Source organism: Oncorhynchus mykiss, chromosome 27 (assembly GCF_057628025.1).
Source record: "Oncorhynchus mykiss isolate SJ-2025 chromosome 27, ASM5762802v1, whole genome shotgun sequence".
Lineage (NCBI taxonomy): Eukaryota > Metazoa > Chordata > Actinopteri > Salmoniformes > Salmonidae > Oncorhynchus > Oncorhynchus mykiss.
In genome coordinates, this window is record NC_143048.1 from 28,780,305 (window position 1) to 28,803,032 (window position 22,728).

At 44.4% G+C, this 22,728-nt stretch overlaps 1 protein-coding gene across 2 annotated transcripts; it reads left to right on the forward strand.

The window, feature by feature from the left end:
- The first annotated feature begins 8,749 nt into the window (after positions 1-8,749).
- LOC118954556 (uncharacterized) lies at positions 8,750-17,028 on the forward strand. Of its 2 annotated transcripts, XM_090223825.1 has the most exons (8): positions 10,735-11,064; positions 11,412-11,469; positions 11,714-11,861; positions 11,957-11,993; positions 12,226-12,497; positions 12,746-16,295; positions 16,485-16,572; positions 16,838-17,028. In XM_090223825.1, exons 1-8 carry the CDS (start codon positions 10,876-10,878, stop codon positions 16,987-16,989), a joined length of 4,494 nt encoding a protein of 1,497 aa, XP_090079951.1. In that variant the 5' UTR covers positions 10,735-10,875; the 3' UTR covers positions 16,990-17,028. The 2 variants fall into 2 exon arrangements, with proteins under 2 accessions (XP_090079950.1, XP_090079951.1); XM_090223824.1 differs by adding an exon at positions 8,750-8,878 and having other exon boundaries at positions 10,963-11,064; positions 12,746-17,028.
- The last annotated feature ends 5,700 nt before the right edge of the window (positions 17,029-22,728 follow it).

Here is a 22,728-nt window from a genome sequence, read left to right on the forward strand (position 1 = left end):
TCATCACCATGCTGCGTTTTGGTCCGCCTCTCCTTCACCGCAAGAGAACCGTTACAGAATCACCCACCACAACAGGACCAAGCGGCGTGGTAACGGGCAACAGCTACAGCAGCGAAAAGAGGAATGGACATGGGAGGAAGAATTGGAAGGTAAAGGACCCTGGGCACAGCCTGGAGAATATCGCCGCCCCAAAGAAGAGCTGGAGGCGGTGAAGGCGGAGAGGCGCTGGTATGAGGAGGCAGCACGGCGGCGTGGAGGGCTATTCCACCTCGCCGCACTGGCAGGGCGACCGGGACCATTCAACCGGGTAAGGTTGGGCAGGCTCGGTGCTCCAGTGCGCCTGCACGGTCCGGTCTATCTGTCACCACCTCCACGCACCAGCCCTCCGGTGGCAGCCCCCTGCACCAGGCTGTCTCTCCGGCTCATCCTTATCCTCTCCAGCGCTGTCGGAGCCTCCCGCCTCTCCAGCGCTGCCAGAGCCTTCCTCCTCTCCAGCGCAGCCGGAGTCTCCCGCCTGTTCGGCGCTACGAGAGCTACTCAGTCCAGTGTTGCCAGAGCCACCCGTCTGCCCAGCGCCGCCTGAGCCACCCGTCTGCCCAGCGCCGCCTGAGCCACCCGTCTGCCCAGCGCCGCCTGAGCCACCCGTCTGCCCAGCGCCGCCTGAGCCACCCGTCTGCCCAGCGCCGCCTGAGCCACCCGTCTGCCCAGCGCCGCCCGGCCCACCCGCAAGGGGCCGCCAGTGCCGCCAGTCTGCCAGGTGCCGCCAGTCTGCCAGGTGCCGCCAGTCTGCCAGGTGCCGCCAGTCTGCCAGGTGCCGCCAGTCTGCCAGGGGCTGCCAGTGCCGCCAGTCTGCCAGGGGCCGCCAGTGCCGCCAGTCTGCCAGAGGCCGCTAGTCTGCCAGGGGCAGCCAGTCTGCCAGGGGCCGCCAGTGCCGCCAGTCAGCCAGGGGCCGCCAGTCAGCCAGGGGCCGCCAGAGCCCCTCAGCCCAGAGGCGCCAGAGCCCCTCAGCCCAGAGGCGCCAGAGCCCCTCAGCCCAGAGGCGCCAGTTACACCGTTACACCCACAACCAACATTCAACCAGATATCAATGATTCAGTGTAAAATACATGTACTGTAACATAAACAGTATTTAATTTACAACCAATAAAATAATACATGATGCAGGACACTCAGTTATAAGGGAATTAACTGGTTTAACTTCTCAAACAAACAAACACACATTTCCATTTTCTGTGGATCGCCCATGTTTACATTTTACTGAATGCCAGTCTGACCTTTGACCTGTAGATGGCAATAAAGGTCTACTTTTGCTGCAGATCCACTTCTAAAGCTCAAACCTCTCTGGACAAGTAGCCAAAACATTTGTCCCTAGTGAGAGAGAGAGTATGTGTGTGTGGCAAAAAAAGGGAATATTGCACTACACTTTTATGATACAGATACATTTTGCATCCGGTAGCATAGCACAGCTGTAGTTTTTTCAAATGCCAAATGTACATGTAGCATGCTTCTGCCTACAGATGCTTTTCTGAGTGACTTGTGTTGTGAGAGAACCAGAATTCAAACATAAACTCCTGGATTACATTTTATAATATTGTCAGCTCTTTTTAGTAACATATGGTAGCATACATGTTTCACACGGTGGCAAGTCAAGCTAGTTAGTTACATGTAACAACATTACATTATATGGTCAATGTTTGTGTGTATCCTCTTAGCGTTTACCTTCGACATCAACAAGCGACGCACGGGCTGGTCCTGCAGACTCCCACGCCCATGGCCCAGGAGAAGGCTGGGGGCCACCTGCTCACTCACGTCCCAGCCATCTCCTTTGAGACCGACTCTACTGTGGAGTGCACCTCCAAGAGGACTCCGGAAGAGAGGGACCGGGTGAAGGTTAAACTGGCCAACATGGCCTTGATGGGAAGGATCAAAAGTCTTGGCTGTGAAATGCCCATTATGTGTGATTATCGAATTGATCATTTTCCACTTTTGAAACAACAATGGGAAAGACAGGGTTTATAGCAAAGGTTGCTCAGATTGGGCTTTTGGAAAAATTGGGAGAATGAAAGTGCACTCCTGATTCAGAGAGAAAGATCCAGCTTAATCATCCATACCATTGTTTAAATTACAATAAAAAAACATTCAAACTGTTCCTGAGTTTTGAAAGACAGAGAAAGGAAAACATCATTATCTTCAGTCTGTTCACACAAGTCCTACTGTCCACAATCTCAGGGTTCTTCAATACAAACACACCTGTTTCAGAAAACCTGATCACTTTCACATTCGAACAATGTTTGTAGGATACTTTTCAATAACTCAATAAATGTAAGTGTTGAAACCATACATAGCTGGTAACTTGAGCTCGGCAGAGTAGTTTTGACCTGTGTCCAGATGCAGTCATTTATGTTGTCTAAAGACAATTTGTCTCTTATAACAATGTTATTTTTCTGAATAATCTAATTTAATTGACTGGTAGGTAGTCACTAACTATTTGTAGCATGTGTTCCTCTGTTTATTGATATTTACATGGTGTGTATGTGTTAAGATGTTAAGTAATTAATGTTGATATTATCCAAAGGGTTTTTAACTGAAATGTTAAATGTTGGTGTCTCGATCTCAGACATTTACGCTCATATTTGTAAATAGTATTTCAAAAATGGCAGAATCAAACAGTATTGGAATAGTGACTTGTATTTTGCATCTAGAAGTGTAAGAATTTTAGAAGAATGCTATTTCATCAGTCAAATGTTGCACTGTTTGATAAGACAGGGTAAAGAAAACCTCCATTTTAATGAGTTTAGTTGTGAGTTTGACATTTTACCACAAGAAGTCACTATAATACTATACGTTATCAAACAGGGTTGTGCTGAAAATCAAATGAACCACAGCCAAATTAATTATTTGCAACTAAGAGTAAGATTAAAAAAGACATGTATAACTTACTTTCTTGATAAAATACATTCTAAAATGTCAATATATGTGATTTCTGAGTATGAAGTGCACATATCTTTTTAAGGCCCAAAGCAGACGTTTTTACATCAATATCAAATCATTTCTGGGTAACAATTAAGTACCTTACTGTAATAGATTACGATGAAAATGGTCAAAAATGTATTTTTTGCAAAAAAAACTTTCTCAAGCAATAATTTTGCTAGGACTGTCTGGGAGTGGTCAGTGTGGAGGGGAAATTAAAACTAGCTGTTATTGGCACTCTCTTTGTCGTTGGTCTATAAACCAATTTACACATGGTGATGTCGCCATGGAAAGCCAAAACTCTCACCCATGCAAACCTGCTGATTAGAAGGTGCTGTATAGATGTGAGAAACTCTCTTTTCATGGCACTTCAATATCGAAGTTAATTTTTCGTAGCAGGTTAGGAAACTGAGGTTAAGGTTAGGAAAAGGGTTAGGGTTAGTGAAAATGCTCTCCAAACCTTCTACGAAAATTACTTTGCATTGAAGTGCTGTGAAAAGAATGTGTCCCTGCTCAGGTGTTGCATGCATCAACCAATGGTTGTGTGCCAAGTCATCCATTGTGTCATCGACTGACAGATTGCTATAACATATGATGTGGTTAGCTGACACACAAAATACCTATCCAGGCAGTGTAAGATCTGGCAAGTGTCAGCAAGGCCTGGGCAGAGGAACATGCTCCGTATTTTCAACCAGAACTATCAGGAAGCACCCCCGATCACATTTTTGTAAAACACATTTACAGTGTTAGTTTCATCAGCTGTTGTACAATATGAAATAAAATTATTTTGACTTCACAGGGCCTTTAAATGTAGGCAAACAAGTTTTCAGCATTCAAACTAATCTACCCAGCCAGATTCAGCACCATGGACAGTGAAGATCAGAATACCTGCGATCTGACGATTAGAACAACAGTGCTATTTTTTTTTTTTCAATTGAAAGTTTTATTAAGTTTTCTTGTTTTTCAATCAACCAACAAAACACATTCCACATTCACAGGCTTTAAAAAAAGAAAAAGTCAAAAAATAATAATACATATGAAAAAATAAAAATACAATTAAAATGAATGATAAAGTCAAATAAAAGCATTTATTTTCCTTGGTGCACACGTACTCAAAAACGAAATTAAAATAAAAACACACAAAAAAACATTTAACACTTGCAGCAGCACTATCAAGGTTCTTATCAGCTATTTCAAGCATTCGCTGAGACGACGGGCCAATAATTCGTTTTTAGGTTTTACAGTACCTTACACAACATGTATCTGCGCATTTCCCTAGTCACCCCGTTCACTCTGTCCAGTTTGAAATATAGTTGAATAGTGAAGACCAGAGTCTATCAAACTTGGGCTGTCTCTTGTGGAGGTCATAAGTGAGCTTTTCAAGAGGAAGAAAGTCAACAATCTGGTCAATCCACATTTTAAATGTAGGAGGGGTATTTGAGGCCCACAATAGAAGAATACATTTCTTAGCAAAGTATGTAATAGTCATAAGCAAATTTTCTCTGTCAGGATCAAGAACAAAGTCCTGCTGGGCATTAAGAAGATAGATACACGGGGTCATATCAAACTGTACCTCTAGTATTTTCTGTGCAGCAGTATGTACAGATTGCCAGAATCTGGCAATCTCCCTACAGCTCCAAAATACATGCATATAGGTTCCACTTTCAGAGGTACATCTTTTACAGTTAGGATACATATCTGTTTTCATTCTATGGAGTCTCAAAGGAGTATAATACAATTTGTACAAAAATGTGTAATTAGATTCTTTCATTTTTACACTGGTAGAGGAGCAGTATACCCTGTCGCAAACCTCTGCCCATAACTCATCACTGATAGTCAGACCAAGGTCCTTTTCCCAGATTATTTTTCAAAGGAGTAAAGGAGGAGCTTCCTTTCTCAGAAAGGAGTCTATAGATGTAAGATATTTTGCCTTTAATGGATTGTGCTGTGACAAGAAGGGTTTCAACTTCATTCAACTGAGTTCTAAACCTCCTCTTGGAGGTAAATGAGGAAATTACATGTCTAATTTGGAAGATATTTGAAAAAATGGGATCTTGGCACATCGAATTCACTGCAGAGCTCTTGAAAGGATTTCAGTGTAGTGGTTTTCTGATGAAATAGGTCTGAAAAGGTCCTGATTCCTAGAGTATGCCAAAGATTAAAGTTGGCCTCCCTCAGGGCTTTTGGCAAGTCTGGGTTGCCCACTATAGGTGAGTGAGAACATATTTGGGAGGAAATGCCCAGGTATTTCTTACAGTCCCTCCACGCTAGTAGGGTGCTGTAAATCACAAAGGTTTTGGCTATGTTGCCCACTTCACTAAAGTTATTAATGAATATAATTGAGCTTAAGGGCAATGAACCACAGGATTGGGCTTCTATCTGAATCCACGTTGACTCTTGTCTGTTTGTGATCCATGTTAGCATGTTGCGGATTTGGGCAGACCAGTAGTACAATTGAAGGGAGGGAAGGGCAAGACCACCCTTAGATTCAGGTTTCGATAGAGTGGAAAACTTGATCCTAGGTTTTTTATTGCCCCATATAAATTTGGTGATGCTTTGGTTAGTTGTTTTGAAAAAGGAACCTACTGGGAGATAGCATGGGAGCATCTGAAATAAGTAGTTCAGTCTAGGGAGGACGTTCATACGGATTACATTAATTCTTCCTACTAAGCTAATTGGGAGGGAGATCCAGGTTTGGAGATCGTTCTTGATTCGGTCCAGGAGTGGAAGATCATTTTCCTTAAAAAGGCTATTCAGATCTGGTGTCATGAAACCCCTGTGTTTTCCATTGGAAAGGACAAAGTGTCTTCATAGAGCTGGTGAGTGTAATATTGAGAGGGCAGGCAGTGGATTTGTTAAAATTGATCTTATAACCTGAAAACTTGCCATACTGAGCAATTGTGTCTAAAATGAGAGGGAGGGATTTCTCAGGGTTGGATATGTAGAGCAAGACATCATCCGCGTAAAGCGAAATCTTGTGCTGCAGGCCGCCTGCAGAAACACCCATAATACTTGGATTGCTCCTTATCAGCTCTGCCAGAGGCTCCGCCCCCAACAAGTAGAGCAGCGGGGACAGCGAGCACCCTTGTCTTGTGCCCCGTTCCAGAGGGAATCTGTCAGAGTTCAGTCCATTAGTAGTCACCATGGCATTTGGATGAGAGTATAGTGATTTGATCCATTTAATAAAATTTGGGCCCATATTGAACTTTTCTAAGACTGAAAACAGAAAGCTCCACTCCATCCTGTCAAACGCCTTCTCAGCATCCAGTGAAGCCAGTAGGACAGGGGTCTTCTGTGCGTTTACTTGATCAATAATATCAAAAAGACGGCGAATGTTATCAGAAGAGTATCTGTCTCTAATAAATCCAGTTTGGTCCGCTTTTATTATTTTGGGAAGAAGAGTGTTAAGTCTTTTGGCGAGCAATTTGGTAATTATTTTATAGTCGAAATCCAACAAGCTTATGGGCCGGAAGGACGAGCAGGATAGGGGGTCCTTGTCTTTTTTTAGCAACACTGTAATGCGAGCTGTGTGCATTGAGTCTGAGAGAACTCCGTTTTTGCCTCCAGGATCTCCTCAGGAGTGAAGGGGTAGTGGAGATCTTCTTGGTCGGTCTCTGATAGTTTAGGTAGCGAGATTCCCTCTAGGAAAGAGTGGAGTTCTGCCTCCGTGTGTTTTCTCTCAGAGGTATATAGTTTGCAGTAAAAATCATGAAAAGTTAAATGGATATTTTTTGGGTCATATGTGACCTCGTCCTCTGCTGTTCGGATAGCCATGATTGTACGCTCTGACTGCTCCTGTTTTAATTGGTAAGCAAGCAATCTACTGGGCCTATTGCTATACTCATGGTATTTCTGTTTAGTAAAGAACATTTTTTTTTTTATCTCCCGAGTGTAGTCCAAATTCAGTTTGGCTTTGGATGCTTTAAGATGACTCCAGGAGGTGCTGTCTAGGGATTGTTTATGCATTTTTTCACAGCATTCCAGCTCCCTCTCAAGATCTAGCCTGTGTGCTTCCATTGCTTTTTTCTTAGAGGAAGCATATGCAATTAGATGACCTCTTAGTGTGGCTTTAGCAGCGTCCCACATTGTGGCCGGAGAAACAGGAGAATCTTTATTGTCTTGTGTGTAGTTGTCTATCCATGTAGTTACCAATGTATGGAACGCTTCGTTTGATAGCATGGAGGTGTTGAATTTCCAGCTCTTTGACCTTGGGATGTTTTTGCAGAGGTCAAAGCGGAGGTGGACAAAGGCGTGATCTGAAAGTGCTATGGGTTCGATTGTACAAGTGGCTGAATTTATGAAACTCTTTGGGATAAAAATGTAATCTATACTGGAGTAGGTGTTATGGACATTAGAGTAGTATGTATAGTCCATAGATGAGCTATTAGTCTCTCTCCAGATATCTATCAGTCCCATCTCTTTAGTAAGAGAGTTCAACATCTTTGCAGATCTAGGATTTGTGGTGGGGACTTGAGATGATTTGTCTAGGGTTGGGTTAAGGGTACAATTAAAATCTCCGGCCACCACGCCAAAGGAGACACAATGCTCATTGAACAGGGTTATAATTTTTGACATGAAGGCAGGAGTATCTGTGTTAGGGGCGTATATGTTTAATATAGTAATTGGTTGACCATATGTTTTTGTCAATTATGAATGGAACATTTTTATGGATAAGTATGGCTGTGCCTCTACTGTTTGATTTGAAAGATGAGAAATACACCTGTCCCACCCAAGCTCTGCTGAGTTTGGCATGTTCAGCATCACAGAAGTGTGTCTCTTGTAATAGCGATGTCTGCTTTTTCCTTTTTTAGAGCACATAGTATCTTTTTTCGTTTTATTGCATGCCCTAGACCATGGCAGTTCCATGTCAATAGATTCAAGGTACTAGTCATCGAGCAGTAATCGAACTTTAGTGCAAGTCATCGCTGGGTAAAAATGGATGGTAATTACAGCTGCGTTCACATAAAAGGAAAATAAATGGTGTACATAAAATAATAATCTCTGAACACCCCAGCCGAGTTCCCAAACAACTCGACACATCCCGTTGGATCTATTACCCCCCCACTCAGTCTCAATTCTGTGTTCCGAATAAAACAAAAACCGGGAACAGTTAGCAACGCACAACACCTCTCCCCACCAAAGAAATGCCACATCCTCTCCACCCCGCATTGAGTAAATAACATAGTTGCCCTCGTCCAGACCACAGTAAAAGAGGGGAGGAAAATAAAATCAATAGCCAAGCCTACATATACCTCCCCCGAGGGACATAGGGAACCCCAAGTAATAATAGCAACAACAACAAAAGAACAGGGAAATAAAAGTAGGCTGAAACATTAGTAGGCCTAGGTTAGGCTATACAGCCCATCCCTCTCAGTTAAAGGAAAATAAATATAAATTGGACGGCTATAATGACCTTTAGGGGGTGGGTCTCTGGATGTCGGCTATATGTCGTCTTACCTCCTTTAGTAATGGCATTAATCGCATTTAGTCATTGGTCTGTTTCTCATTGGCCAGGATTGTCTTTCAAAAAACGTTTTGCCTCTTCGGGAGTTTTGAAGTGTCGCAAGGCTCCTTGGTGAAGAATCCTGAGCTCGTTTGGGTATTTGAATCCCCTGAAGATGCCTCGATCAATGGAGTATTTCTTCACTTCGTTGAATTCTCTGCGCTTTCGGCGTATTCCAGCTGACAGGTCCTGGTGTAAAGCGAGTTTGGCGTTTCCCACTGTGATGGTGTTGTTTTTCGCCGCCTGTAGGACTCGTTCCTTGTCGGTGAATCTCAGGAAACGTATGGTGATTGGGCGCGGTGGTTGTCTGGCTGCTGGTGGGGGCCTCAGTGCTCGGTGAGCTCTCTCGAGTTCTATGGGCCTGTCGGTGGACATGTGGAGTCACTCGGGAAGTTTGTCTTGCAGGTAGCGGATCAGTGGCATGTTTCCCTCTTCTTTTTCGCCCAGATTGAATAGAACACAATTATTCCTTCGCCCCCTGTTTTCCAGGTCCTCTGTTTTCTCTTCCAGATGCTCGATTTTCTTTTTAGCATATGCTATTGTTTCCATGGCATCTGTCAATAAGTTTTCCATGGATAGGATTCGCCCCTCTGCCTCGTCCAGGCGCCCCGCGTTTATGGTTATCTTGTTGTTGATGTCAGGCAAAGCGTTTTCCAGGATTGTCACCTTGCCCCCTATCGCACTGAGCTGAGAGTTAATGGCATCTAATTTAGTGTTTAGTTCTGTACGTTGGGATCTCAACTCAGAAAGGATGTCTTCGACAGAGTGCGAGGTTGGCATTCGTTGTGCCTCGTGGGGGAGCGGGTTCTCTTGCTCCTGGCTAATGGCGCTAGTTTTTTCTGAAGCTAGCTTCTTCTTGGAGGCTTTTTCCGTCGCTAATACTCGAGTCCGGGTAAAAATGTCACCTGTAGTGTCGCCGCCATGACTTTTTCTTACTAAAGCTAAATGAGTTTGAACTTGGAGTGGAGGTAAGATTAGGAATTGGAAACTACTTGTGCGGAGCTCTTAGTTCATGCGGCCATCTCGTCCAAGGGTCACGTGATCCCCAACAGTGCTATTTTTAGTGATTTTCAAGACACCCAAAGTAAATTTAAATCCACAACAAAATCTGCAGGATAAAAAGCAATATAATCAAACATTCAAATAAGCAAACAGGCTATATTAAAGTGCACTAAACATAGAGACAGATTAACCATGGAGAACACGAAACATGATGACAGATTAACCAGGGAAGTGAATTTAACAGAGGTTAAAGCTAAAACAACAGAATCTGGGTACGTCTGTGTGAAGAGGTGTGGCTTTAGTGTGGATTTGAATAGTACACAAGTAGGCCTACGCTATTTTTGCACTGTAAAACTTTTTTTTAAGTGTTATGTTTTGCCAGATTCATAGTGTTATGCAGCCCATGCCTATCTAGGAAGGCTGGGCATAAATTGTTTGCTCACAGCATCACATGATGACGTGGGCAACATAAACACTTAAACTCTGTAGATTAAAGTTAATAGTAATCAAAACTAATTTCACCACGAAAGGAAGTGCAATCGAAATGAATGAAGAAGACAAGGTAATTCTAGTGAGTTAATAAAATGACAAGGTGTTGCCTGTCAGCGTTGTAGACTACTGCCTCACAAGCCCGGGCTTTAGTGGCACTGGCATACGCGCTTGCCTCTGCACTGAAGGAGCCACCGAACGCGTCCGCGTTGCAGCTCTCACTTTCTCCCGCTACAGTATGTCCTACAATGACATATTTGGTGGGGATTGGCAGCCAACAATAGGATTGGATTGGGACTAAATCAAAGAATAAAACGATATTGAAATGAATATTATTAACAAATATTTCCCAGAAGATTTTGGGTTCAACCTAAGGCTGACTGACTAGGACAGATCAATCAACTTGATCCGACACAGTAAGCCTACATGTCATACGTAAGTAAATCCACAAGAGAGACAATATTGCAAAGGCAGGACCATGTTCGATGGAAGGCGTAGGGGTAGGCAATCGAAAACGTTTGACGGGGAAATTTCTGTCAATATTAGCTAGTCCTACTGAGTGGGCAAGTAACCTTTCCCGCGCTCTTCCTAAAAATACTATTTGTGATGTCATAAAGGTCTAACGTTCCATGACTTAGCATGTAGCCCTAAATTACAGTCCCTGCTTGCAATATTGTCCTCACTCTCGACCTGAACTCAACTTGAATGTAACCAACACAGACAAGGACATGCTTTTTGAGATATAAAATAGCTTGAATGGATGAAGAAAGGGTAAGCTAAATTACTTCATACAATATTGGGGGAAAGTAAAAAAGGGTAAAGCAATATAAGCGGATATTTCTTGTAAAAAGCTATAACATATTGTAAAGCAAATGTACCATTCTTTATAAAGTCACCAGCTTAGCGCTGATATGGCTGTAGCTCTATTTATGATGTCCTCTGCACAGATCTACTCTGACATTGACATATTATTACTTATTGGAATGTCTGTCCTTCAGGTAGCACAGAGGGAGGATGGTGATCCTCAGAGGGAAGGAAAGGAAGTTGTTGAGGAAGAACCGGTGGCCACGCCCAAAGAGGAGGCCAAGAAGGGAAGGAAGGTAAGATGGCAGGAGTGACAGAGCACATAATAGGCCTACTGGGTTACACTCTGTACCTGATAGCAGTCATACCATAGATATCTATATATCTCAGATAACAACATACGTAGTAGCTGTTTTCAAAACGTGTTTTAAGAGCTGCTTTGACCTGGCCCATAGCCTATTCATAAATTGTCTCAGAGTAGGAGTGCTTATCTAGGATCAGTTTTGCATTTGAGATCATAATGAATACAATTATTTGGGCAAGGTTGAGCACACACCTTATCTGATGAACTTTATGTATACGGGCCCTGGTGTTACATGTCTGCCATCATTTGAGCTCTGGAATCTGTTCTGTTCTATCCTAGGCAAAAAGTAAGAGGAGTGGCAAGAAGTCAAGGAAGCTGGGCACTGACAACGATGCAGGTCAGAGATTTACCTCTGTAGTACTACATTGTTTCTCTATTCTGTCTATGATGTGCAGGTTGTGCTATCCATTTTCAATGAAACTGTAGTCTACTGTAATCAGTAAGAAAGGTCACATAGATAGCTTTATTAAAATAGGCCTATTCTAAAACCCTTAAACAATGAAATCAGAGTATTAAGAGATAAAACGTCTGATTTCTCTTTAATTTTGTTTCTACTTCCTCTACGGCAATCACATCTTTAGTCTCCAGGAATAAACACCTGGATAGAGGATCTGTAATTGAGCTCCTGGAGAAGAAAGCTGTTCAGGCTGCATTCGGCCCAGGCAACAAGGATGAGATGGAATACTCCTACCCAATCCTCATCTCATTCCTGCGCAATCTTACTGATGAGTATGTTAAAAGTTTTTCTGTAATGTTCAACATTTATGAAATATTGTGCAGTGGGAACTAAACACTAACTAAAACACTTATTTTAAATTGTCTAGGCAGTGGCAAGTGATCTACAAAGGACTAAAAAACCCTGTAAGTTTCCCTACCTGCCTTTGACCTTTGATGTGTCAATGATCTGTTGAATTCAGAGATTAGCCATCAAGTCATATTCTGTTATTCATGTTCTCTGTCAGACTTCATCAAACTTTGAATTCAGTCACAGACAAGAATAACAATGTTGATCAAATGCATTCTGTTCGATCTAGAATACTTTACATCACAGTTCCATTGAAAAGACTGTTTTTGTTCTGTTTGTTCAAAACAGATGACGAAGGAACAGCTTGCCAAATTGTGCAAGACAATTGTAACCTTCATCGCACAGACCACCCTGCAGATCCTGCTGCCAGCCCTGGCCCGCGTACTTGGGGTAAAGGACTTTGCTGACGACGACACTGACTCACCCAAGAGGGGTGGCAGTGCAAGATCCTTTGCTGCCTTTGATCAGGAAAGACTGGAGCTCATCCAGGAAGTTAGATATCTGGCGAAGAAAATGTATAATGCTCAACATCTCAGGTCCCTAACACCCTCTTCTAAGAGGTATGTTCCCCTCAAGGTTTTCATGTATGGATTTCACCGAGATCATCTATCCCAGTGTTAGCCAATGCAATTTACTCTATCTGATGTAGTACAACATGTAATGTATCAGCCTTTGAGCATATTCAAATGAATGAGCATGTAAAGCGATCAAAAGGACATGTAGATATTTAGAATACTAAAATTACAACGCTTGACCGATTTGCCAAGTTAAGACAGGAATTATCATGCTTTGCTTGTTCGTTTTAAAGTTCCCAGACCTCAGTGAAAGTCCTCCTGGGAATGACAGAGGACAGAATCATCAAAAGTGTCCAGGAGCAACTGTCTGATCATAATATCCTGTCCTCTTGCCCACCTGAGCTGACTGTTGGTCTTATCAAGGTGGTGGTCGAACAGCTTAACTCTGCCCTCTCTGCGACCATCAGCAGAGCCATTTCAGGGCGGTCCTCCCCTATTTCTTCTGGTACCCAGGCCGCTGAACAAATGGTCAACATGGTCCAGAAATGTTTTGATGATCACACCACCCCAGAGGACCAGAGCTCTACCTCTGTATTAGAGTCATGCATTCCACCTGCAACAGAAGAAGTGATGACTGTTATCGCAGAGATGGTGGGTGAATTGGAAAAAGAAGATCCGGAATTGGCTAAGGTTTTTCGAGAAGTGGCTGTGAAAGTTAAAATGTTGGCATCTGGCAGTGACCTTGTAGTGGAGCACCTGGATGTTGAAGACTCTCCTGTTCCAGAGGAGCTGAACATAATATGTACATCTTGCAAAGCAATGATGCAAAATCTTGGCACTCTGTTTAGTGTGAAGTTCAAGACCAAAGCCTCAAAGGCTGTGAGTGAAATTCTTGTGAGAAGGTTAATGAGCGATATCTCTGGTATGGTTCAACCTTCTCATTCGTTTAGTACCACTCCAAGCTTGATGAATGCATCTAGCCCATCTGACAGGATCCTTGATTCTGCGGCCACTGAGCTCATACAGACCAAAGTAGAATCTGAGGCATCAAAAATAATTGATAACTTTGTTGAAGATGTCAAGGACATTGTGCAGTATGCTGAATTAGATCAGCCAACAAGCACCCAGAGAGATACCCAAGTGGGACACTGTACGACAAAGCGGAAACCCTTCCATGCAGCTCGTAGACTCTGCGAGAGACTTCAGGCAAAGCTGGAGACATTGTTCCTCAGAATGGGTGGAGCTCCAGTCCAAGGGGAAGAACTTATGGAAAAAGCTGACTCCAGTGCTGTGCTTCTGGAGCATACTGACTCCAGTGATCTGCCTGTTTCAATCCTGAGCTTGCCTTCCCCATGTAGGAGTGAATCCCCTATATCAGAACGTAGTTCATCTTCTTTATCTGATGGATGTGATTCAACTGACTCTGTAGGAGAGAAAACACCAGAGCAACCTGAAACCAGTAAGAGTGAGGCAATACTGCAAGTGGTCAACTCAACAGGACTTGGTTCTCTCCGTAAATGCCAAAGTGAGAACTCTCAACCATTACTGTCTCTCTGTGATTCCAACATGGTGCCCTGCACCAGAGAGGTCTTGTCCCAGATTGTGACCATGTATAGGTCAGAGGTGGCAGATTTGGAATGCACATCATCTGTTGCAGAGGGTTCCTCTTACAACTCCCTTGAAGTCTGTGGCTTTTTGGACAGTGTCATGTCTTATCTAGAAGACATGCCTGTGTCTGGTTCTTCATGGTTGGAAGGATTAAGAGATACTCCAGCCTCAGTCATTGAGAAACTCTCCAGTGAGGAGTTCCAGATGAACGCTACCAACGAAGTGCGAAAAATACTGATCAAATCAGTCAGTAGCTTTCCCAGCAAAGTCAGTTCCAGCCAGACAGATTCTCAGATGTTGCCAGCAAAATCAACAATTTCCTTAAGGCATACAGATATAACTGCTTTTGAAATCGTTGGATCAATTACAAATGACATGAAGAGCCTTTTCCCACCCACAGAGTCTTCTACTACTCTATGGCAGGCAGACTCTATGCTTCAACAGAGTGATGAGAAAACCTCAGAGTACACTGAGGCCACACCCAAAGGCTCACAGTCTGGTTTGGAAGTATCTGAGAAGAAGATCTGGACAACTGCAAAGACTATTTACCACAATGTGAAGACAAAGATGAGGAATTATTTTACATGGCAAAATCAAGTCAAAGCAACAACAGCTCAAGCCAAAAAGACCCTCAGCCATATTCTGGTTTCAATTCAGAAAGAGCTGTCAAAATCTGACCAAACGGTGACTGCGCTTTCACAAATAGAGAATGTGGTTGGAATGATGCTGAAGGATGTTGAAAGGGTAAGCAGTGAATGTGGTGAGGAACTGATCTATCAAGCGCCACAGCGTTCTTCCTCCTCGTTGTCATCCTCATCTGCCAGATCAAAGAAGTCAGAGTGGGAATTTTCACTCCCTGGCACTCCCATCTCTTCTGATTTACCAGAGAGTATTACTCAGCCCATTGTGAGATGCTCAGTCATCGACATGGGCAAATCTACTAAGCCAAAAACATTGGTGTGTGATGCCAGGGAAAGCATGTCTGCAATAGTGGATACCATCATAAAGGAGGTACATCCAGAGGAAGAAGGGGAGGTTGCATTCCACCCTGATCTAACAGCTGCAATAGCAAGACTGGAGGAGCTCATATCTCAGGGTAGGATTGGTGCTCTCTCACGTGATCTTACTCACCAAGTCAACCGCATCATTTCTGAGAGCAACTTGACCCCTCTGGTTCTGACAGTGGCGGCTGGAAAGAGTGCATCCGATACAGTCCTTACTGAGCTGAAGAGGAATGACAAGACGGTGGGGAAGCCCACAGCTTACAAGCTGGTTCAGCTTTTTGCAGAGGAGTCTGTGAAGCGCCTCTTGCTTCCTAGCCTTGTGCCCTCTACAGCTTCAATGAGTTTGGCTCAGGGAGTTAGTGTGCCGGCTAGCCTATCTGAAGATAGGATTTCATGTTCTTTTTCTACATCAGCATTTAGTGACACAGTCAGCCTGTTTACCAAAGTAATGGTAAGCCAGGTCATGGACTCTGTGGTTTCTGATGCACAAAGCAGAGGGTCATCTCCAACCGGAACTGTAACTGATATAGGCAGTCTACTGAGTGGTAAGTCCTACCCTCTGCCATCTTTCTCCGCCATCAGCATGACAACAAGTGGGACCTCCAATGCTGCACGAGGCTTTGAGGCCAACATAGATGCTGAGGAAAGGGATACCATCAGTTGTTTCGGTGTACCTCAGAGCATTGTTTGTGATCAGAATTCAACCAGCCCGGATGTTGCTTCGCTTTCAACCCCATCCACTGACAACTTAGTCGGTGATGATGACTTCACCGGCCTCATCAGCATGTTAGTGGTGAGACTTCTGTCAAAAATCCAAACCCAAACTGATCTGTACCCAACTGACGTCACACGCACGTCACAAGACCTGATTCCAAAAGTTATAGCTGCCTTCTGTGCATGGTCAGGCTGCTCTGAGACCCAAGCTTATCCCAAGAACCTGAAGAGTCACAAAGTATACAGCACCGTCTACAAACATCTGTTGAAGGAGTTTGGCTCAGAGAAAATACTCCAACTGGCCGTGTCGACTCAGGACTCCACTTTCAATAGGATTCTTGTGAAGTCATTGAGCAAGGAGCTTCTCCACAGTTATAACGAGGCATCAAGAGCAGCCTCAAGAACATCTTTCGAAGCCACCAGGCCAGATGCTCTTCTCATGGCTGAAGATGTGAAGGCTACCAGAGGGAAGCTGTCTTTCCTACAAAGGCTTGCCAGACTGAAATTCAACTTAAAGGTACATCACACTTATTTAAGTTAACAATTGTGTCAATGTGAGTAAACAATGTTATTTAGAGAAAATGTAAAACCATCCATTAATTCCAAAACCATTTATAAATCTTGTTGTGCTGGTGTGTAAGATGTGATCGTTATTACCGTGAGATTGTTCTGCTTTGACAGTTGTTTTGACATGTTTTTGTTTTAGCCATTCATGATGGGAAACAAGAAGGATTCCAATAAGAATTCCCGTCATTCTGAATCCAAAGACCAGACTACTGCTGAAGATATCATGTGTAAGTCCATACAGCAGGACATTTACTGTTTGAGATATTGGTGTACAAAGCTGCTATTGCAAAAATATTAAACCCTATATACAGTACATTATATATTATCGATAGTAATCTCTTATGTAAAATTATTTATAGTTTCCAAATCTCAAGATTCTGGTTCTCATTTATTTGTGAAAGTAATAATGAGTTGAAACTAAGAATACAATATACCATCATTTCTAAATGAAAGTGCATGTCAACTCTCTCTCTCTTCTGTCGCCCAACATAGTGGCACATCCTGCCACATTTGGACTCCCAGAGGGTCTTCCCTCCACCTCTCAACAGGAGAAGCCTCGCAAAAGTCACCTTCTAATCAGGATGTTTTCCACCATCTCCATAGGCCTATCCAAGCCATTCAAACGGTTTTCAAAGCAAGCTTAATACAACAATTTCCTTTAATACAGTAATATTTGCATTGAATTGATGGCCTTTGTCTTCTTTAGTGTTGCCCTGTTAACACATTTGATTAGAAAATACATAGTATATTTAGTTTAGTTTATTATGCAGTCATAGTCACGGTGTAGGCTAAACAAAGTAATGTTGTCCTGAATAATGTATAGAACATGCACCCCCCCCCCCCCCCCCCCACCCACCCACACACACACACACACACACACAGTGTTATTCATTGAGCTCACACACATAGTACTTCAGATATGTCCCACTGTCACACCCTGACCATAGTTTGCTTTGTATGTTTCTATGTTTTGGTTGGTCAGGGTGTGATCTGAGTGGGCATTCTATGTTGGATGTCTTGTTTGTCTATTTCTATGTCTGGCCTGATATGGTTCTCAATCAGAGGCAGGTGTTAGTCATTGTCTCTGATTGGGAAACATATTTAGGTAGCCTGGGTTTCAGACTGGTGATTGTTCCTGTCTCTGTGTTTGCACCAGATAGGACTGTTTAGGTTTTCACATTTCATTGTTTTGTAGTTTATTCATGTATAGTTTTCCTTTATTAAACAAACATGAATCATCACCATGCTGCGTTTTGGTCCGCCTCTCTTTCACCGCAAGAGAACCGTTACAGAATCACCCACCACAACAGGACCAAGCGGCGTGGTAACGGGCAACAGCTACAGCAGCGAAAAGAGGAATGGACATGGGAGGAAGAATTGGAAGGTAAAGGACCCTGGGCACAGCCTGGAGAATATCGCCGCCCCAAAGAAGAGCTGGAGGCGGCGAAGGTGGAGAGGCGCTGGTATGAGGAGGCAGCACGGCGGCGTGGATGGAAGCCCGAGAGTCAGCCCCAAAAATTTCTTGGGGGGGGGGCACACAGGAAGTGTGGCGAAGCCAGGTAGGAGACCTGCGCCAACTTCCTGTGCTTACCGGGGGCCTGGAGAGACCGGGCAGGCACCGTGTTATGCTGTGAAGCGCACGGTGTCCCCAGTGCGGGTGCATAGCCCGGTGCGGTACATTCCAGCTCTGCGTATCGGCCGGGCTAGAGTGGGCATCGAGCCAAGTGCCATGAAGCCGGCTCTACGCATCTGGTCTCCAGTGCATCTCTTTGGGCCGGCTTACATGGCACCAGCCTTGCGCACGGTGTCCCCGGTTCGCCTGCATAGCCCAGTGCGGGCTAATCCACCTCGCCGCACTGGCAGGGCGACCGGGACCATTCAACCGGGTAAGGTTGGGCAGGCTCGGTGCTCAAGAGCTCCAGTGCGCCTGCACGGTCCGGTCTATCTGTCACCACCTCCACGCACCAGCCCTCCGGTGGCAGCCCCCTGCACCAGGCTGTCTCTCCGGCTCATCCTTACAGGGGCTCCCGCCTGTCCAGCGCTGCCGGAGCCTTCCTCCTCTCCAGCGCTGTCGGAGCCTCCCGCCTCTCCAGCGCTGCCAGAGCCTTCCTCCTCTCCAGCGCAGCCGGAGTCTCCCGCCTGTTCGGCGCTACGAGAGCTACTCAGTCCAGTGTTGCCGGAGCCACCCGTCTGCCCAGCGCCGCCTGAGCCACCCGTCTGCCCAGCGCCGCCTGAGCCACCCGTCTGCCCAGCGCCGCCCGGCCCACCCGCAAGGGGCCGCCAGTGCCGCCAGTCTGCCAGGTGCCGCCAGTCTGCCAGGGGCCGCCAGTGCCGCCAGTCTGCCAGGGGCCGCCAGTGCCGCCAGTCTGCCAGGGGCCGCTAGTCTGCCAGGGGCAGCCAGTCTGCCAGGGGCCGCCAGGGGCCGCCAGTCAGCCAGGGGCCGCCAGTCAGCCAGGGGCCGCCAGAGCCCCTCAGCCCAGAGGCGCCAGAGCCCCTCAGCCCAGAGGCGCCAGAGCCCCTCAGCCCAGAGGCGCCAGTTACACCGTTACACCCACAACCAACATTCAACCAGATATCAATGATTCAGTGTAAAATACATGTACTGTAACATAAACAGTATTTAATTTACAACCAATAAAATAATACATGATGCAGGACACTCAGTTATAAGGGAATTAACTGGTTTAACTTCTCAAACAAACACACACATTTCCATTTTCTGTGGATCGCCCATGTTTACATTTTACTGAATGCCAGTCTGACCTTTGACCTGTAGATGGCAATAAAGGTCTACTTTTGCTGCAGATCCACTTCTAAAGCTCAAACCTCTCTGGACAAGTAGCCAAAACATTTGTCCCTAGTGAGAGAGAGAGTATGTGTGTGTGGCAAAAAAAGGGAATATTGCACTACACTTTTATGATACAGATACATTTTGCATCCGGTAGCATAGCACAGCTGTAGTTTTTTCAAATGCCAAATGTACATGTAGCATGCTTCTGCCTACAGATGCTTTTCTGAGTGACTTGTGTTGTGAGAGAACCAGAATTCAAACAAACTCCTGGATTACATTTTATAATATTGTCAGCTCTTTTTAGTAACATATGGTAGCATACATGTTTCACACGGTGGCAAGTCAAGCTAGTTAGTTACATGTAACAACATTACATTATATGGTCAATGTTTGTGTGTATCCTCTTAGCTTTTACCTTCGACATCAACAAGCGACGCACGGGCTGGTCCTGCAGACTCCCACGCCCATGGCCCAGGAGAAGGCTGGGGGCCACCTGCTCACTCACGTCCCAGCCATCTCCTTTGAGACCGACTCTACTGTGGAGTGCACCTCCAAGAGGACTCCGGAAGAGAGGGAACGGGTGAAGGTTAAACTGGCCAACATGGCCTTGATGGGAAGGATCAAAAGTCCTGGCTGTGAAATGCCCATTATGTGTGATTATCGAATTGATCATTTTCCACTTTTGAAACAACAATGGGAAAGACAGGGTTTATAGCAAAAGGTTGCTCAGATTGGGCTTTTGGAAAAATTGGGAGAATGAAAGTGCACTCCTGATTCAGAGAGAAAGATCCAGCTTAATCATCCATACCATTGTTTAAATTACAATAAAAAAACATTCAAACTGTTCCTGAGTTTTGAAAGACAGAGAAAGGAAAACATCATTATCTTCAGTCTGTTCACACCTGTTCACACAAGTCCTACTGTCCACAATCTCAGGGATCTTCAATACGAACACACCTGTTTCAGAAAACCTGATCACTTTCACATTCGAACAATGTTTGTAGGATACTTTTCAATAACTCAATAAATGTAAGTGTTGAAACCATACATAGCTGGTAACTTGAGCTCGTCAGAGTAGTTTTGACCTGTGTCCAGATGCAGTCATTTATGTTGTCTAAAGGCAATTTGTCTCTTATAACAATGTTATTTTTCTGAATAATCTAATTTAATTGACTGGTAGGTAGTCACTAACTATTTGTAGCATGTGTTCCTCTGTTTATTGATATTTACATGGTGTGTATGTTTATTTTATTTATTTATTTTACCTTTATTTAACCAGGTAGGCAAGTTGAGAACAAGTTCTCATTTACAATTGCGACCTGGCCAAGATAAAGCAAAGCAGTTCGACAGATACAACAACACAGAGTTACACATGGAGTAAAACAAACATACAGTCAATAATAAAGTATAAACAAGTCTATATACAATGTGAGCAAATGAGGTGAGAAGGGAGGTAAAGGCAAAAAAGGCCTTGGTGGCAAGGTAAATACAATATAGCAAGTAAAACACTGGAATGGTAGTTTTGCAATGGAAGAATGTGCAAAGTAGAAATAAAAATAATGGGGTGCAAAGGAGCAAAATAAATAAATAAATTAAATACAGTTGGGAAAGAGGTAGTTGATAGGGCTAAATTATAGGTGGGCTATGTACAGGTGCAGTAATCTGTGAGCTGCTCTGACAGTTGGTGCTTAAAGCTAGTGAGGGAGATAAGTGTTTCCAGTTTCAGAGATTTTTGTAGTTCGTTCCAGTCATTGGCAGCAGAGAACTGGAAAGAGAGGCGGCCAAAGAAAGAATTGGTTTTGGGGGTGACTAGAGAGATATACCTGCTGGAGCGTGTGCTACAGGTGGGAAATTCTAGATTTAACTTTGGATTGGAGATGTTTGATATGGGTCTGGAAGGAGAGTTTACAGTCTAACCAGACACCTAAGTATTTGTAGTTGTCCACGTATTCTAAGTCAGAGCCGTCCAGAGTAGTGATGTTGGACAGGCGGGTAGGTGCAGGTAGCGATCGGTTGAAGAGCATGCATTTAGTTTTACTTGTATTTAAGAGCAATTGGAGGCCACGGAAGGAGAGTTGTATGGCATTGAAGCTTGCCTGGAGGGTTGTTAACACAGTGTCCAAAGAAGGGCCGGAAGTATACAGAATGGTGTCGTCTGCGTAGAGGTGGATCAGAGACTCACCAGCAGCAAGAGCGACCTCATTGATGTATACAGAGAAGAGAGTCGGTCCAAGAATTGAACCCTGTGGCACCCCCATAGAGACTGCCAGAGGTCCGGACAACAGACCCTCCGATTTGACACACTGAACTCTATCAGAGAAGTAGTTGGTGAACCAGGCGAGGCAATCATTTGAGAAACCAAGGCTGTTGAGTCTGCCGATGAGGATGTGGTGATTGACAGAGTCGAAAGCCTTGGCCAGATCAATGAATACGGCTGCACAGTAATGTTTCTTATCGATGGCGGTTAAGATATCGTTTAGGACCTTGAGCGTGGCTGAGGTGCACCCATGACCAGCTCTGAAACCAGATTGCATAGCAGAAAAGGTATGGTGAGATTCAAAATGGTCGGTAATCTGTTTGTTGACTTGGCTTTCGAAGACCTTAGAAAGGCATGGTAGGATAGATATAGGTCTGTAGCAGTTTGGGTCTAGAGTGTCCCCCCCTTTGAAGAGGGGGATGACCGCAGCTGCTTTCCAATCTTTGGGAATCTCAGACGACACGAAAGAGAGGTTGAACAGGCTAGTAATAGGGGTGGCAACAATTTCGGCAGATAATTTTAGAAAGAAAGGGTCCAGATTGTCTAGCCCGGCTGATTTGTAGGGGTCCAGATTTTGCAGCTCTTTCAGAACATCAGCTGAATGGATTTGGGAGAAGGAGAAATGGGGAAGGCTTGGGCGAGTTGCTGTTGGGGGCGCAGTGCTGTTGACAGGGGTAGGAGTAGCCAGGTGGAAAGCATGGCCAGCAGTAGAAAAATGCTTATTGAAATTTTCAATTATGGTGGATTTATCAGTGGTGACAGTGTTTCCTATCTTCAGTGCAGTGGGCAGCTGGGAGGAGGTGTTCTTATTCTCCATGGACTTTACAGTGTCCCAGAACTTTTTTGAGTTAGTGTTGCAAGAAGCAAATTTCTGCTTGAAAAAGCTAGCCTTGGCTTTTCTAACTGCCTGTGTATAATGGTTTCTAGCTTCCCTGAACAGCTGCATATCACGGGGGCTGTTCGATGCTAATGCAGAACACCATAGGATGTTTTTGTGTTGGTTAAGGGCAGTCAGGTCTGGGGAGAACCAAGGGCTGTATCTGTTCCTGGTTCTAAATTTCTTGAATGGGGCATGTTTATTTAAGATGGTTAGGAAGGCATTTTTTAAAAAATATCCAGGCATCCTCTACTGACGGGATGAGGTCAATATCCTTCCAGGATACCCGGGCCAGGTCGATTAGAAAGGCCTGCTCGCTGAAGTGTTTCAGGGAGCGTTTTACAGTGATGAGAGGAGGTCGTTTGACCGCTGACCCATTACGGATGCAGGCAATGAGGCAGTGATCGCTGAGATCTTGGTTGAAGACAGCAGAGGTGTATTTAGAGGGGAAGTTGGTT

Coding starts and splice junctions, on each gene's coding strand:
- LOC118954556 (XM_090223825.1), top strand. CDS start 10,876: ATGGCTGTAGCTCTATTTATGATGTCCTCTGCACAGATCTACTCTGAC. Junction 11,470..11,713: donor GGGCACTGACAACGATGCAG/GTCAGAGATTTA, acceptor TCACATCTTTAG/TCTCCAGGAATAAACACCTG. Junction 11,862..11,956: donor CTGCGCAATCTTACTGATGA/GTATGTTAAAAG, acceptor TAAATTGTCTAG/GCAGTGGCAAGTGATCTACA.